At 46.4% G+C, this 14,710-nt stretch overlaps 1 protein-coding gene across 1 annotated transcript in view; it reads right to left on the bottom strand.

The window, feature by feature from the left end:
• The window catches only part of CATSPERD (cation channel sperm associated auxiliary subunit delta), an 89,419-nt gene that overhangs the window by 20,773 nt on the left and 53,936 nt on the right, over positions 1-14,710 (bottom strand). Inside the window, exons 16-18 of the mRNA XM_023733091.1 lie at positions 13,361-13,413; positions 4,780-4,854; positions 3,274-3,402 (exon numbers count right to left, since the gene is read on the bottom strand). Of these exons, the coding sequence (XP_023588859.1) occupies positions 3,274-3,402; positions 4,780-4,854; positions 13,361-13,413 (257 nt within the window). The remainder of the gene's footprint in view (positions 1-3,273; positions 3,403-4,779; positions 4,855-13,360; positions 13,414-14,710) is intronic.

Below are 14,710 nucleotides of genomic sequence, written 5' to 3' on the forward strand. Positions count from 1 at the left end.
TCTGATGTTACTAATTTTCTAACCGGAGGACTCCCTTTAGTATTTCTTGTAATTTTGGTTTGGTTTTTGCAAATTCCCTAAACTTCTGTTTATCTCGAAATGCCCTAATTTCGCCATCATATTTGAGAGACAGTTTTGCTGGATATGTAATTCTTGGCTGGCAGTTTTTTTCCTTCAAGGCTTTATATATGTCATCCCATTGCCTTCTTGCCTGCATGTTTCTGCTGAGTAGTCCGAGCTTACTCTTACTGACTCTCCTTTGTAGATGACTTTTTGTTTATCCCTAGCCGCTCTTAAAATTCTCTCTTTATCTTTGGTTTTGGCAAGTTTGACTATGTCTTGGTGACTTTCTTTTGGGATCTACCTTATGCAGGGTTCAATGAGCATCTTGGGTAGATATCTTGTCATCTTTCATGATATCAGGGAAGTTTTTTGCCAACAAATCTTCAACAATTCTCTCTGTATTTGTGTTATCCCCCCCGCCCCGTTCTGGTACTCCAATCACTCGTAGGTTATTCCTCTTGATAGAGTCCCACATAATTCTTAGGGTTTCTTCATTTTTTTAAATCCTTTTATCTGATTTTTTCCTCAAATAAGTTGGTGTCAAGAGCTTTATCTTCAGCTCACTAATTCTGACTTCCATTGCCTCGATTCTGCGACTTTCTATTGGGTTGTCTAATTCTCAAATTTTATTGTTAATCTGGATTTCTGATTGCTGTCTCTCTATGGATTCTTGCAGTCTGTTATATTTGTCATTATGCTCCTCTCTAATCTTTTTAATTGCTTCTATTGTGTGTTCTGCATTTTGCTCAATTTCCTTCCTAATTCTTGAAGAGTTCTGTATATTAGTCTTTTGTATTCTGCCTCTGGTAATTCCAAGAAATTTTCCTCCCCTGGAAAATTTCTAGATTCTTTATTTTGGGAGCTTGCTAAGTCATCATGGATTGCCTCTTTATGTGATTTGATATTGACTGCTGTCTCTTAGCCATCAATAAGTTATTATATTTATTTTATGTTTGTTTACTGTGTCCTAGCTTTTTGTTTTGTTTTGATATGCCCAAATAGGCTGCTCGTGTGAGCCAGTTTGATTATTGGCAGCTTTGAAGTTCTAATGTCCTGTCACCAGGTGGTTAGATCTGTTATAGGTATGTGAGCTCAGGAGTCCACCCACTCTTCCTGTATAGATTCCGCTCAGGTGCCCAGGTAGATAGCCACCAAGTGCGTGGTGTAGGCTCTCACTTACAGTCCTAGACAGGCATGGGTGATTGGTGTAGGCACAGGCATCTGGCTGCAGAGGGGGGACACAGTCTGAGCAAGGCAGGGGGCTGACGGCCACCCCCGAGTATCTAGGAGGAATGCGTGTCCCTGTTCCCTAGAGCGCGTAGGTGGGTCAGTTTTGCAGCCAGACTATGAGCACCTAATGCTGTTGGCTGTAAGGACCAGGGGGCACCACTTATTCATGGGCCCCTCTTGCAAGTGGCTAGGTGGCGTGGGTGGAGCCACCAGTCCTCAGGCACCTGATGTGGGTAGGTGAAGACCCTGCTTAATTGGCAGAGCAGTGTCAAATGTCAAGAACCTGCCACTTCACAGCTGAAACAGTTGAAGTTAGAGTTCCAGTATATACCCTGTTGTAGTACAGTAATGAGCACCTACGCTGTTGAGATGGGCCCACCCAAGTCTATGTAGGGGGAAAGGCACTCAAAGTCCATAGATCCTTTATGCCTGTGCCTAGGCAAAGGAGCTGTGCCTACCCTGGGTTCCAGGCTTAGGAGAACTGGCAGTTTATTTTTTCCCCTGTTTGTTAATTTGTTCCCTCTCCAAGGCAGGGAGAATGGCTCTGGGCATGTGACGGATCCTACTTCCAGCCCAGGGAACTCGGTAATTGCTGAAGCAGGTCCAGGACCCAGTGCAGAGCAGAACGGGAAGGTAAATGGGAGAGAAGTTTTTCCCTAAGGGGGTTGTTTTTGATCCACGCAGTAGGCCATACACAATTACTTATCTTTCACCGGATTGAGGGCTGCTTCTCACTGGTTCTGGGTGGCCGTGTAGACTCTCTGGTGCTGGGTCCCTCCCTGTGCAGAAAACATGCCTCCCGAGCACCGCAGCTTGCCTGCCTCACCACTCATCCACGAGCTGCTCAGGCCTGAAGGGCTCAGGCTCTTGCTGAGTCAGGTCTGGCACCTCTTCGCTGCTTCCAAACCATCTCTCCCTCCCCCTGCCACTCAGTCCAGTTCCTCAACTCTGCCTTTGATGTTCAGGGCTCCCAGATTGCCATATATAATCGAATCACTTGTTTTTCTGGGTCTTTGTTGTAAGAGGGTCCACCGGAAGCATCTGACTACTCCACCGTCTTGGCCTCGCCTCCTAGATGGAACATTTCTACCATCACAGAAAGTTCTACAGGGCAGCGCTAGTCTGCGGCTAGAACAGGGTCAAGGCGGCCATGGCCCAGCCCAGGGACGATGCAGTGCAGGGTTCTCAACTTACTCCCAGGTAGATGCAGAAATTACACGCGGGGCCTGATAGAAAGGGACAACACGCAACAGAGCTCAGATTCTTAGAACGTCCAGACTTACCAGACCGGTTGAGACTGCAGGACTCCCAGAGACTACCTTGAACCAAAATTTTCCCTTGAGGTCACCTTTTAGCTAAACAACAGATAGGCTCATAAAGTAAAGAATATTACCCGCAAGTACTGCGCTTCTGTAAAAAATCATCTCCAGGAGACCAAACAGTCAACAACGACTCTAAAGCAAAGATGAGAATGTAAGGGGCCAAGGGAAACTAGATTGATGGAAATGGAACAACCAGAATGGAATTAATGAGAAGGTCTATGCGTTATGACGAACGTCACCAATGTCACTGATCAACTTGTATAGAAATTATTAAATGGGAACTTAATTTGCTGTGCAAACCTTCACCAAAAAAAAAAAAATTATTAAAAAAAGAAAAAAGAAAGAAACTGCACACGGGGCGAGGGGTGTTGTGATGATACAGAAGAGCCCACAGACACGGGTCAAGTCCAGGAGGAAAGCACTGACTGTGCTGAGAGGGGACAAGCAAGGACTACATTCCAGGAGGAGGGCACAGCCTGGGCGAAGGCCTGGGGGAGGCTGGTGGGGCTGGGGTGTGGAGTTTATCCTGAGGGCAAAGGGGAGACTGAAAGGCCAGGAAGGGGCCCCTGATGAGGGAACCCCAGGATGATGGACACAGGGCCCTGCCATGACCATGCCGCCCCCCTCCCCCCCCCCACTGCACTCTGCTGGGTCTTACAGCTCCACCACGGGCTTCCACGGGGTGTCGTAGTAGACAAGGCTAGGGCAGCCCAGCTTATTGTATTGGTACAGCACCTTCAGGTCCTCGGTGGCCTTCTGGCCCAGGAAGTTGGGATCGTAGGCTTCCCTGAAGGAGAGCGGGAAGGAGAGATGGCATGGTGGTGAATTTTGTGTCAACCTGTCCAGGCTCTGGTGACTTTGGCCAAACACTCTTCTATACTCGGTTATGAAGTCGTTACATGTGATTAAAGCAGCCCTTTAAAAGAGGAAGCCCTTCAATGAGATGGATTGACACAGTGGCTACAGCAATGGGCTCAAGCATAACAATTACGAGGATGGCGCAGGACTGGGCAGTGTTTCATCCTGTTGAACACGGGGTCGCTAAGAGTCGGAACAGACTCGGAATCGACTTGACGGCACCCAACAACAACAACAACAAAAAGGAGCCCTGGTAACTCAATGATTAAGTGCCTGGCTGCTAGCCAAAAAGGTTGTGGTTCGAACCCACTAGCTGCTCCTTGGAAGAAAGACCTGGCAGTCTGCTTCCATAAAGATTACTGCCTTGGGAACCCTATGGGGCAGTTCTACTCTGTCACATGGGATCACTATGAGTCAGAATCCACTGGACAGCACCCAACAACAACAATATGTGATGACATCAGTTGACCTTAAGTAAAGCAGATGACCTCCCACAGTGTGGGTGGGCCTCATCCCGTCAGTTGAAGGTCCAACGAGTAAAAAGGAGTTTCCCTAGGGCTCTCTCTGTCTCCATATGTCTTGCCAGAACTCCTCCACCTACGGATCTCAGGCTTGCCAGCCCTCACAATTGTGAGAGCCAATTCCTTAAAATCAATCAATCTCTCGCTCTGTCTCATATAAATCATATATCCCACCCCGTCTGTCAGTTTGCTGTACTGTGAAGGCTTTCGTGTTACTGTGATGCTGGAAGCTATACCATCGGTATTTTGAATACCAGCAGGGTCACTCGTGGTAGACAGGTTTCAGCAGAGCTTCCAGACTAAGACAGACTAGGGAGAAAGGTCTGGCAATCGACTTCCGAAAATCAGTCAATGAAAACTCTATGGATCACAATGAATATTGTCCAATGGACACAAACATGCCAAACACCGTGAAGACGGTGAAGGATTGGACAATGTTTCATTACGTTACATATATGGTCACCTGAGCTGGAGCTGACTCAACAGCAACTAGAACAAACTGTATATATATATTATATATATAACACAAACCCTGACTAAGGTAGATGGGGTCAGCCCCCACGAGGTGGCTGAGACGCCAGCTGTCCACAACCCTGTATCTTCTCTCTGTAACTGGGGAATCACACTTGCGCCCCCATGCCGTGGGCTCTGCCACCTCCCCCTCCCCACCCTCCATGCTTTCTCTCTTGGCCAGGCGGTAATTTTGAAGCAATTCTCGATTCTTCATGGGCATTCTCTCCCCCTGGGTGATGCCTGTGCGGGGGTTAGAGGTGTTCCACACTCACTTCTCGATGATGTAGTAGTAATTGTCCTGCAGGGTCACGGGGTCCAGGATGCCTTTGGAGCAGGCAGAGAGGTCGCTGTGGGCAACAAGAAATTGTGAGAAGTGGTAAGCCCCATGCGGAACCCGAGCATCTTAGTTCTCTAGTGCTGCTGTAACAGAAATACCACAAGGGGGAGGCTTTAACAAACAGAAATGTATTTTGTCACAGTTTACGAGGCTCGAAGCCCGAATTCAGGGCGCTGGCTCTAGCGGAAGGCTTACTCTCTCTGCCGGCTCTGGGGGAAGGTCCTTGTCTCTTTCAGCTGCTGTTCCTCAGTTCTTTGCAGATCTTCATCTATCTACCCCTATCTGTGCTTGCTTCTCTGCCTAATCTGCTCCTTTTCTATCTCAAAAGGGGTTGGTTTAAGATACACCCTGCGCTGATATTGCCTCGTTAATGTAAAAAGAAAATGCTGTTCTCAGATGGGGTTACATTCATAGGTATAAAATCAAAAAAGCCAAACCCATTGCAATACAGTCGATTTCGACTCACAGCGACCCTATAAAACAGGGTAGAAATGCCCCATAGGGTTTCCAAGGCTGTAATCTTTACAGAAGCAGTCTGCCATATCTTTCTCTTGTGGAGCAGCTGGTGGGCTAGAATGCCGACCTTTTGGTTAGCAGCCAAGTGCTTAACCACTGTGCCACCGAGGCTCCTCTCCACAGGTACAAGGATTAGGATTTACAACACTTATTTTCAGGGGACACAATTCAGTCCATTACACGGAGAATTGGAAATCAGAACCCCTCACAAGTGAGAGGAGCAAAGTCTGGGAAGATGGACAGACCTCAACCCCAGCTCTGGCATTGGGCCCCTTCCCCAGCCTGCACACTGGCAAAGGAGCCAGGCTTGTCCTGGCAGCTGGGAGTGGCTTTTGGCAGGAAACTTGGACTCAGCTGTTGGCCCCTGGAAGTTTATCTTGCCTACCCTCCGGCACTGGTGGGGTGTGTCCAAGGCCGTGGGTCCCTGCAGCTCAGTGCCAGCCACAAATGTCTCTCAGTGGGAGACTGGTACAAGAAGCCCTGGTGGCTCAGTGGTTAAGTGCTCGTCTACTAACGCAAAGGTCAGCGGTTCGAACCCACCAGCTGCTCTTCCGGAGAAAGATGTGACGGTCTGCTTCCGTACTCTGTCCTATAGGGTCACTGTGAGTTGGAATCAACTCGAGGGCAATGGGTTTTGGGTTTGGGGGGACTGGCAGAAGGCAAGGGCAGCTCATTGGCCACATTGAGGAAAACCATGCAGCTGTTAAAAGGGTGCGGTGGCCGTGGCAGATCATTTAGGAAGATGTCCGAGGTAGAGGGTTAAGGAGGGGGAGGGGGTCAATCCAATGGCTATATGATCCCACTTCCATCGGGATGAAAGAAGAAAGAAGCACGTGAACAGACAAATCAAGTCTTTAATGCCCGGAGGATGCCAGATGAAGACATGGAGTGAAGATATCATTGCAGGGGGTGGGAGGGGCTTTCCTGCCCTACTTTACACACCTGTGCGCTGCTTGAGGTTTTGCAACAATCAGGTATGACTTTGCTGATGGAAAAGAAGACACCAGCTCAAACAGAGACCTGTGCACCAATGTTGACTGCAGCCCTGTGCACGATCACCACAAGGTGGACAGTATCCATCAACAGACGATGGATAAACACAGCGTGGTCCACTCGTACAATATGATTGGGCCATAAAGTGAAAACCTTATGAACAGCTGTGGAACATTGTCTGATGTAGAGCCATAAGATGAGCCCCTCAGGTTGGAAGGCACTCAAAAGATGACTGGGGGAGGGGTGCCTCCTCAAAGTAGAGTCGACCTTAATGACATAGATGGAGTCAAGCTTTCGGGACCTTCATTTGCTGATGTGGCACAACTCAAAATGAGAAGAAACAGCTGCAAACATCAATTAATAATCAGAACGTGGAATGCATGAAGTATGAATCTAGGAAAAGTGGAAATTGTCAAAAATGAAATGGAATACGTAAACAGTGATATTCTCGGCATTAGTGAGCGGAAACGGGCTGGTACTGGCCTTTTGTGGTTGTTCTCGTCGCACTTTAAGTGAAAGTTCACAATTCAAGTTAGTCTCTCATACAAAAATTTATACATGCATTGTTATGTGACCGTAGCTGCTCTCCCTATACTGTGACAGCACATTTCTCCTTTCCACCCCTGATTACCCGTGTCCATTCAACCAGCTCCTGACCCTCTCTGCCTTCTCATCTCACCTCCGGACAGGAGCTGCCCATTTAGTCTCATGTATCTACTTGAGCTAAGAAGCCCACCCTTCATGAGTATCATTTCATGTCCCATAGTCCAGTCTAATCTTTGTCTGAAGAGTTGGCCTCAGGAATGATTTTAGTTCTTGGTTGACACAGAGTCCGGGGGCCATGCTTTCTGGGGTTCCTCCAGTCTCAGTCAGACCATTAAGTCTGGTCTTTTTACTAGAATTTGAGTTCTACGCCCCACTTTTCTCCTGCTCCATCAGGGACTCTCTGCTGTGTTTCTTGTCAGGGCACTCATTGGTGGTAGCCGGGCACCATCTAGTTCCTCTGGTCTTAGGCTGATGCAGTCTCTGGTTTATGTGGCCCTTTCTGTTTCTTGGGCTAATACTTTCCTTGTGTCGTTGATGTTCCTCATTCTCCTTTACTCCAGGTGGGTTGGGACCAATTGATACATCTTAGATGGTCGTTCACTAGCTTTTAAGACCCCAGACACCACTCACCAAAGTGGGATGCAGAACATTTTCTTAATAAGCTTTGTTATGCCAATTGACCTAGATGACCCCTGAAACCATGGTCCCCAGCCCCCAGCCCCAGCTACTCTGTCCCTTGAAGTGTTTAGCTATGTTCAGGAAACTTCTTAGCTTTTGGTTTAGTCCAGTTGTGCTGACTTCCCCTGTATTATATGTTGTCCTTCCCTTCACCTAAGATAATTCTAGTCTACTATCTAGTTAGTGAATAACCCTCACCCTCCCTCCCCACCCTCGTAACCATCAAAGAATGCTTTCTTCTGTGTTTAAACCTCTTCTTGAGTTCTTATAATAGAGGTCTCATACAATATTTGTCCTTTTGTGACTGACTAAATTCACTCAGCATAATGCCTTCCAGATTCATCCATGTTATATTTCATGGATTCATCATTGTTCTTTATCATTGCATAGTATTCCATTGTGTGAATATACCATAATTTGTTTATCCATTCATCCGTTGATGGGCATCTAGGTTGTTTCCATATTTTTGCTGTCATTAACGGTGCTGCAATGAACATGGGTGTACATACACCTATTTGTGTGATGGCTCTTATTTCTCTAGGATATATTCTAAGGAGCAGGATTGCTGGATTGTATGGTGGTACTTGTTTCTTTTTTTTTTAATGAAGGTTTACAGAACAAATAGTTTCTCATTAAACAGTTAGTACACATATTATTTTATGACAATGGTTAAAAATCCCATGACATGTCAACACTGTCCCTTCTCAATCTTGGGTTCCCTATTACCAGCTTTCCTGTCCCTTTCTGCCTTCTAGTCCTTGTCTAGACTGTTGTGCCCCATTAGTCTCATTTTGTTTTATGGGGCTGTCTAATGTTTGGCTGAACAGTGAACCTCACGAGTGACTTCAATACTGACCTACAGGGTGTCTGGGGGCCATACTCTCGGGGTTTCTCTAGTAAGTCTGGTCTTTTTTTGTGAGTTAGAATTTTGTTCTACATTTTTCTCCAGCTCTGTCCAGGATCCTCTGTTGTGATCCCTGTCAGAGCAGTCAATGGTGGTAGCCAGGCATCATCTAATTGTACTGGACTCAGGCTGGTGGAGGTCGTGGTAGTTGTGGTCCATTAGTCATTTGGACTAATCTTTTCCTTGTATCTTGTTTTCTTCATTTTTCCCTTGCTCAAGAAGGGGTGAGACCAGTGGAGTATCTTAGATGGCTGCTCACAAGCTTTTAAGACCCCAGATGCTACTCACCAAGGTAGAATGTAGAATATTTTCTTTATAAACTGTGTTATGCCAATTGAGCTAGATGTTCCCTGAGACTGTGGTCCCCACAGCCCTCCACCCAGCAATTCGGTCCCTCAGGGAATTTGAATGTGTCTATGGAGCTTCCATGACCTTTCCTTGTACAAGTTGTGCGGGGTTCCCCAGTATTACGTACTGTCTTACCCTTCACCAAAGTTACCACTGATTTATTGTCTGTTTAGTATTTCTCCCCCCACCCCTCCCATCCCTTGTGACCAACAAAGACTGTTTCTTTTTGTGTGTAAACTTTTTCATGAGTTTTTACAGTAGTGGTCTCATACAATATTTGTCCTGTTGTGATTGTCTTTTCACTCAGCATAATGTCCTCCAGTTTCATCCATGTTACGAGATGCTTCACAGATTCATCATTGTTCTTTATCGTTGCATAATACTCCACTGTGTGTATGTACCACAGTTTGTTTATCCATTCATCTGTTGATGGGCATCTCGGTTGTTTCATATGGTACTTCTATTTCTAGCTTTTTAAGGAGGCACCAAATCGATTTCCAAAGTGATTGTACCACTTTACATTCCCACAGTGTAAAAGTGTTCCAGTCTCTCCACAACCTCTCCAACATTTATTATTTTGTGTTTTTTGGATTAATGCTAGCCTTCTTGGGGTGAGATGGTATCTCATTATAGTTTTGATTTGCATTTCTCTAATGGCTAATGACTGTGAGCATTTCCTCATGTGTCTGTTAGCCAGGTATTGGCCATTTTGAATCAGACAATCATATGGTCTACTGTGTTCGGAATGACAACTTGAAGAGGAATGGCATTGCATTCATTGTCAAAAAGACCATTTCAAGATCTATCCTGAAGGACAATGCTGTCAGTAGTAGGATAATATTCATAAGCCTACAAGGAAGTCCAGTTAACATGACTATTATTCAAATTCACGCACCAACCACTAAGGCCAAAGATGAAGAAACTGAAGATTTTTACCAACTTCTGCAGTCTGAAATTGATTGAGCATGTAATCAAGATGCATTGATAATTACTGGTGATTGGAATGCAAAAGTTGGAAACAAAGAAGAAGGATTGGTAGTTGGGAAACATGGCCTTGGTGATAGAAACGGAGATCCGACTCTGGAGATCAGATGACAGAATTTTTCAAGACCACTGCAAATACCTTTTTTCAACAACATAAACGGCGACTGTACACATGGACTTCGCCAGATGGAATACACAGGAATCAATTCGACTACATCTGTGGAAAGAGATGATGGAAAAGCTCAATATCATCAGTCAGAACAAGGCCAGAGGCCGACTGCAGAACAGACCATCAATTGCTTATATGTAAGTTCAAGTTGAAGATGAAGAAAATTAGAACAAGTCCACGAGAGCCGAAGTATGACCTTGAGTATATCCTGCCAAAATTTAGAGACCATCTCAAGAATAGATTTGATGCATTGAACACTAATGAGTAAAGGTCAGATAAACTGTGGATGACATCAAGGATGTCATACATGAAGAAAGCAAGAGGTCATAAAAAAAGACAAGAAAGGAAGAAAAGACCAAAATGGACGTCAGAAGAGACTAGCGAAAGGAAGAAATGATGAAGTAAAAGAGCTGAACAGAAGATTTCAAAGGGCAGCTCAAGAAGACAGGGTAAAGTATTATAATGATATGTGCAAAGACCTGGAGATAGAAAACCAAAAGGGAAGAACACCCTCGGCATTTCTCAAGCTGAAAGAAACTGAAGAAAAAATTCAACCCTTGAGTTGCAATACTGAAGGATTCTACGGGGAAAATACTAAATGACACAGGAAGCATCAAAAGAAGATGGGAGGGATACACAGAGTCACTGTACCAAAAAGAATTGATCAACGTTCAACCATTTCAGGAGGGAGCATATGATCAAGAACTGATGGTACTGAAGGAAAAGGTCCAAGCTGCACTGAAGGCATTGGTGAAAAACAGAGCCCCAGGAATTGACGGAATACCAACTGAGATATTTCAACAAATGGATGGAGCTCTGGATGTGCTCACTCATCTATGCCAGGAAATTTGGAAGACAGCTACCTGGCCAATCGACTGGAAGAGATCCATGTCTGTGCCCATTTCAAAGAAAGGTGATCCAAGAGAATGCAGAAATTATCAAACAATACCATTAATATCACATGCAAGGACAATTTTGCTGAAGATTATTCAAAAACAGTTGCAGCAGTACATCGACAGGGAACTGCCAGAAATTCAAGCCAGATTCAGAAGAGGACGTGGAACCAGGGATATCATTGCTGATGTCAGATGGATCTTGGCTAAAAGCAGAGAATACCAGAAAGATGTTCACCTGTGTTTTATTGACTATGCAAAGGCATTCGACTGTGTGGATCACAACAAATTATGGATAACATTTCGAAGCATGGGAATTCCAGGACACTTAATTGTGCTCGTGAGGAGCCTGTACACAGATCAAGAGGCAGTCGTTCGTACAGAACAACGGGATACTGCATAGTTTAAAGTCAGGAAAGGTGTGCGTCAGGGTTGTATCCTTTCACAATACCTATTCAATCTGTATACTGAGCAAATAATCCGAGAAGCTGGACTATATGAAGAAGAAAGGGGCATCAGGATTGGAGGAAGACTCATTAACAACCTGCCATATGCAGATGACACAGTCTTGCTTGCTGTCTTGGAAGAAGTACAGCCAGAATGCTCCACAGAAGTGAGGATGGTGAGACTTCGTCTCACGCAATTTGGACATGTTATTAGGACGGACCAGTCCCTGGAGAAGGACATCATGCTTGGTAAAGCAGAGGGTCAGCGAAAGAGAGGAAGACCCTCAACGAGGTGGATTGACACAGTGGTTGCAACAATGGGCTCAAGCAAAACAACGATTGTGAGGATGCCACAGGATTGGGCAGTGTTTCCTTCTATTGTACGTAGGGTCGCTATGAGACAGAACCTACTTGACGGCACCTAACAACAACAACATAAAGAGAAATGAGGTTCTAACACACGCCACCACATGGATGAACTTGAAAACATGCTAAGTGAAATAAGTCAGACACAGAAGGACAAACACTGTATGATCCCACTTACATGAAATATCTAGAATAGGCGAATTTGTAGAGACAGAAAGTAGGTTAGTAGTTACCAGGGACTGGGGGAAGAAGAAGTTATTGGGGAGTGGGGAGTTATGGCTTAATGGGGACAGAGTTTTCCTCTATTCCTTCCTCTCTCTCTCCTCCCCTCCTTCCCTCCCTTCCTTTGCCTGTTGGAGCCTTTTGGTTGTCTTTTTTCATTATTGATCTGTGTTGTTAGTTGCCATCAAGTCAATTCTGACTCACGGGGATCCCATGTGACAGAGTAGGACTGGTCTATAGTGTTTTCAAGACAGACCTTTTGGAAGAAGATCGCCAGGCCTATCTTCTGAGGCACCTCTGGGTGAGTTCCAACTGGCCTTGCTTGCTTTCTTGGAAGAAGTACAGCCAGAATGCGCCTTAGAAGTAGTCAAGCGCTTAACCATTTGTGACACCCGGCCACCTAATGTTGATTTGTGGGAATTCTTTATAAATTCCGGATACAAATCCCTTGCTGGTTAGATATGTGGGCAAGTATCCTCCCCACTCTCTTTACAGCAAAAGATTTGCGTCTGGTTTTAAAAACCTTTCTTGTACATTTTTCTATATATAATGTATTAATTCCATAAAGCTTTCCCATTCTGGAAAATGAACACTGGTAGGATCATCATCTGGGTGTGTGTTCTTGCCCTGGCTCTGACTAGCTCCTGGGAGCCGACTGTTAAATCTTTAGGAATTTTGAGAGCTGGTTGACGTCTCACATTGCTAGTGTGAAATCAACCCAACCCACGTCAGCTCAGTCCAACCTAACCCAAATCAACCCAACCCAAAGGGGGCGTCTTCCTCCCTGGGCCCAGTCCATCTTCCTCGAGCCCTCACCCCACAGTTGCCCCTCACCACTCACTCGGGCCCACTGGGATTGTTGATTGGGAGGATGCCCGCCCCAAGGCCACATGACGCCCCTCCCTGCCATCCGAATCGGGAGCAGAGGAATCAGAGCTTGTTGTTACACCCGCACACCACTGCCCAAGGAAAAGGATGGCAACTTCTTTTTTTTCTTGGATTCTTGTGGCTCTATTCTCTAGGGTAGCTATGGATGCTAGGGGCAAATTTCCCAAAATTTTAAGCAAGAGATTAAAAACAAAACTCATCAGCAATTTTAATCAAAATGAGGAATTAGGGGACTAAAAGGAAGAAATAGAATGAGCACACAATTAGGGAAGAGGAAAGAAAATGTGACTATTACCAAAATAAGTGAAGGAAGGGAAACCAACATGCCATAAACTCAAACTCAAACTATTGTTACTAATTACTTAACTTTTCTTTATGGAAATGTTGAACATATACAAATGTAGACAGAATAATCGAAGATACCCATCTATGTACCCATCACCCAACCTCATCCCATCTACACACCCCACACTCCCCCCTCCTCCGATATCAATACCTGTCACCCAATCCCATCCCATCTACACACCCCACACTCCCCACTCCTCCAATATCAATGCACTTACTTCTGAACGATGATCTTCTTTTCCAGGTCACACCCAACTGAAACGAGCGCCGTCTACAGAGGAGAGAGACAGTGTGATGCTGACCCCGGGAGGGTCACCGGGAGCCCAGCCACAGTGAAGACCCATGCGGGGACACAGTCACATCAGGAGGCTTTGGAAACAGTGCTGCCTGGATCCCCTGCATGGTGACCTGAAAGCCTTGTTGTTGTTATCGTTAGATGCCATCAAGTTGATTTTTGACTCATAGTGACCTCATGTGACAGAGTAGAACTGCCCCATAGGGTTTCCTAGGCTGTAATCTTTACTGGAGCAGATCAACAGGTCTTTCTCCCACGGAGCCTGCCTGAGCTTTCAGGCATGGCCAAATTCCCCACCTGGTGGCTTCCCAGGGAACAGACCAGCTTACACAATGCACACAGAGGGCTTGGAAACTGTAAGTGAGTGAATGCACGCGTGAATGAATGGGCTGGAATAGATAAACAGAAAGGAAGAATGATAGAGAGTGATGTGGGTGTCAGGCTGACGGCCTTAGAGACATGTTTCTCTAAGTGGGGTGTGTGGCGCCCTCCGAGGTGTGCCAGGGGCTCAAAGCCACAGGATGAGGAGACTTTTGGCACCTAGAAACAGCTTTATATTAAGACAAACATGGGTTTACCATGGGGCAGAATGCATGATTCAAATCAAGTTTTAAAAGAAAGCCTCCCCCTGGCCCCCGGTCCTCCCCGGGTGCAGCTCATGCCCTCTGCCCTCAGTGAGGCTTTGCTGGAACCTTGGGGAGCTGCTGTCTCCTAGCATGCACCCTCCCTCCCCGCAAGGAAGGGAGATAAGGCATTCCATGCAGCGGGCACCACGTGGGCTCTGGGGGTGAGGTGGCCCCCACCGCCTCAACCTAAGAGCTTCTTCTCCTTGGACATTCTGCTGCAGGGCGAGGGAGGTCTGTGCCCACTCTTGTCGGCCCCTGAGGCCTGAGTGTAGACACCTTCGGGTATTGGCCCAGCGTGCACCCCTCATCTGACACCGGTCCTTACACTCCCACAGGCCCTGACTCACCCCCAGGGTAGGACGCCGCAATGTCCTCATGTGGGTGAGGAGACTCCAAGGCAGCTGCGGCTGCAGCCCAAACAGCCCCATTCCAGGGAGAGTGCCCAGCACCCAACCTCCCCTGTGACAAGCCAGCTGGGAACAAGCCTCAGAGAGGAAAACAACCCAACCCAATCCAACCCAACCCCAGTCAACCCAACCCAATCCAACCCAACCCAAGTCAACCCAACCCAATCCAACCCAACCCAAGTCAATGCAACCCAATCCAACCCAACCCAATCCAACCCAACCCAAGCCAACCCAACCCAA

This window comes from Trichechus manatus, unplaced genomic scaffold (genome assembly GCF_000243295.1).
Source record: "Trichechus manatus latirostris isolate Lorelei unplaced genomic scaffold, TriManLat1.0 scaffold00057, whole genome shotgun sequence".
Lineage (NCBI taxonomy): Eukaryota > Metazoa > Chordata > Mammalia > Sirenia > Trichechidae > Trichechus > Trichechus manatus.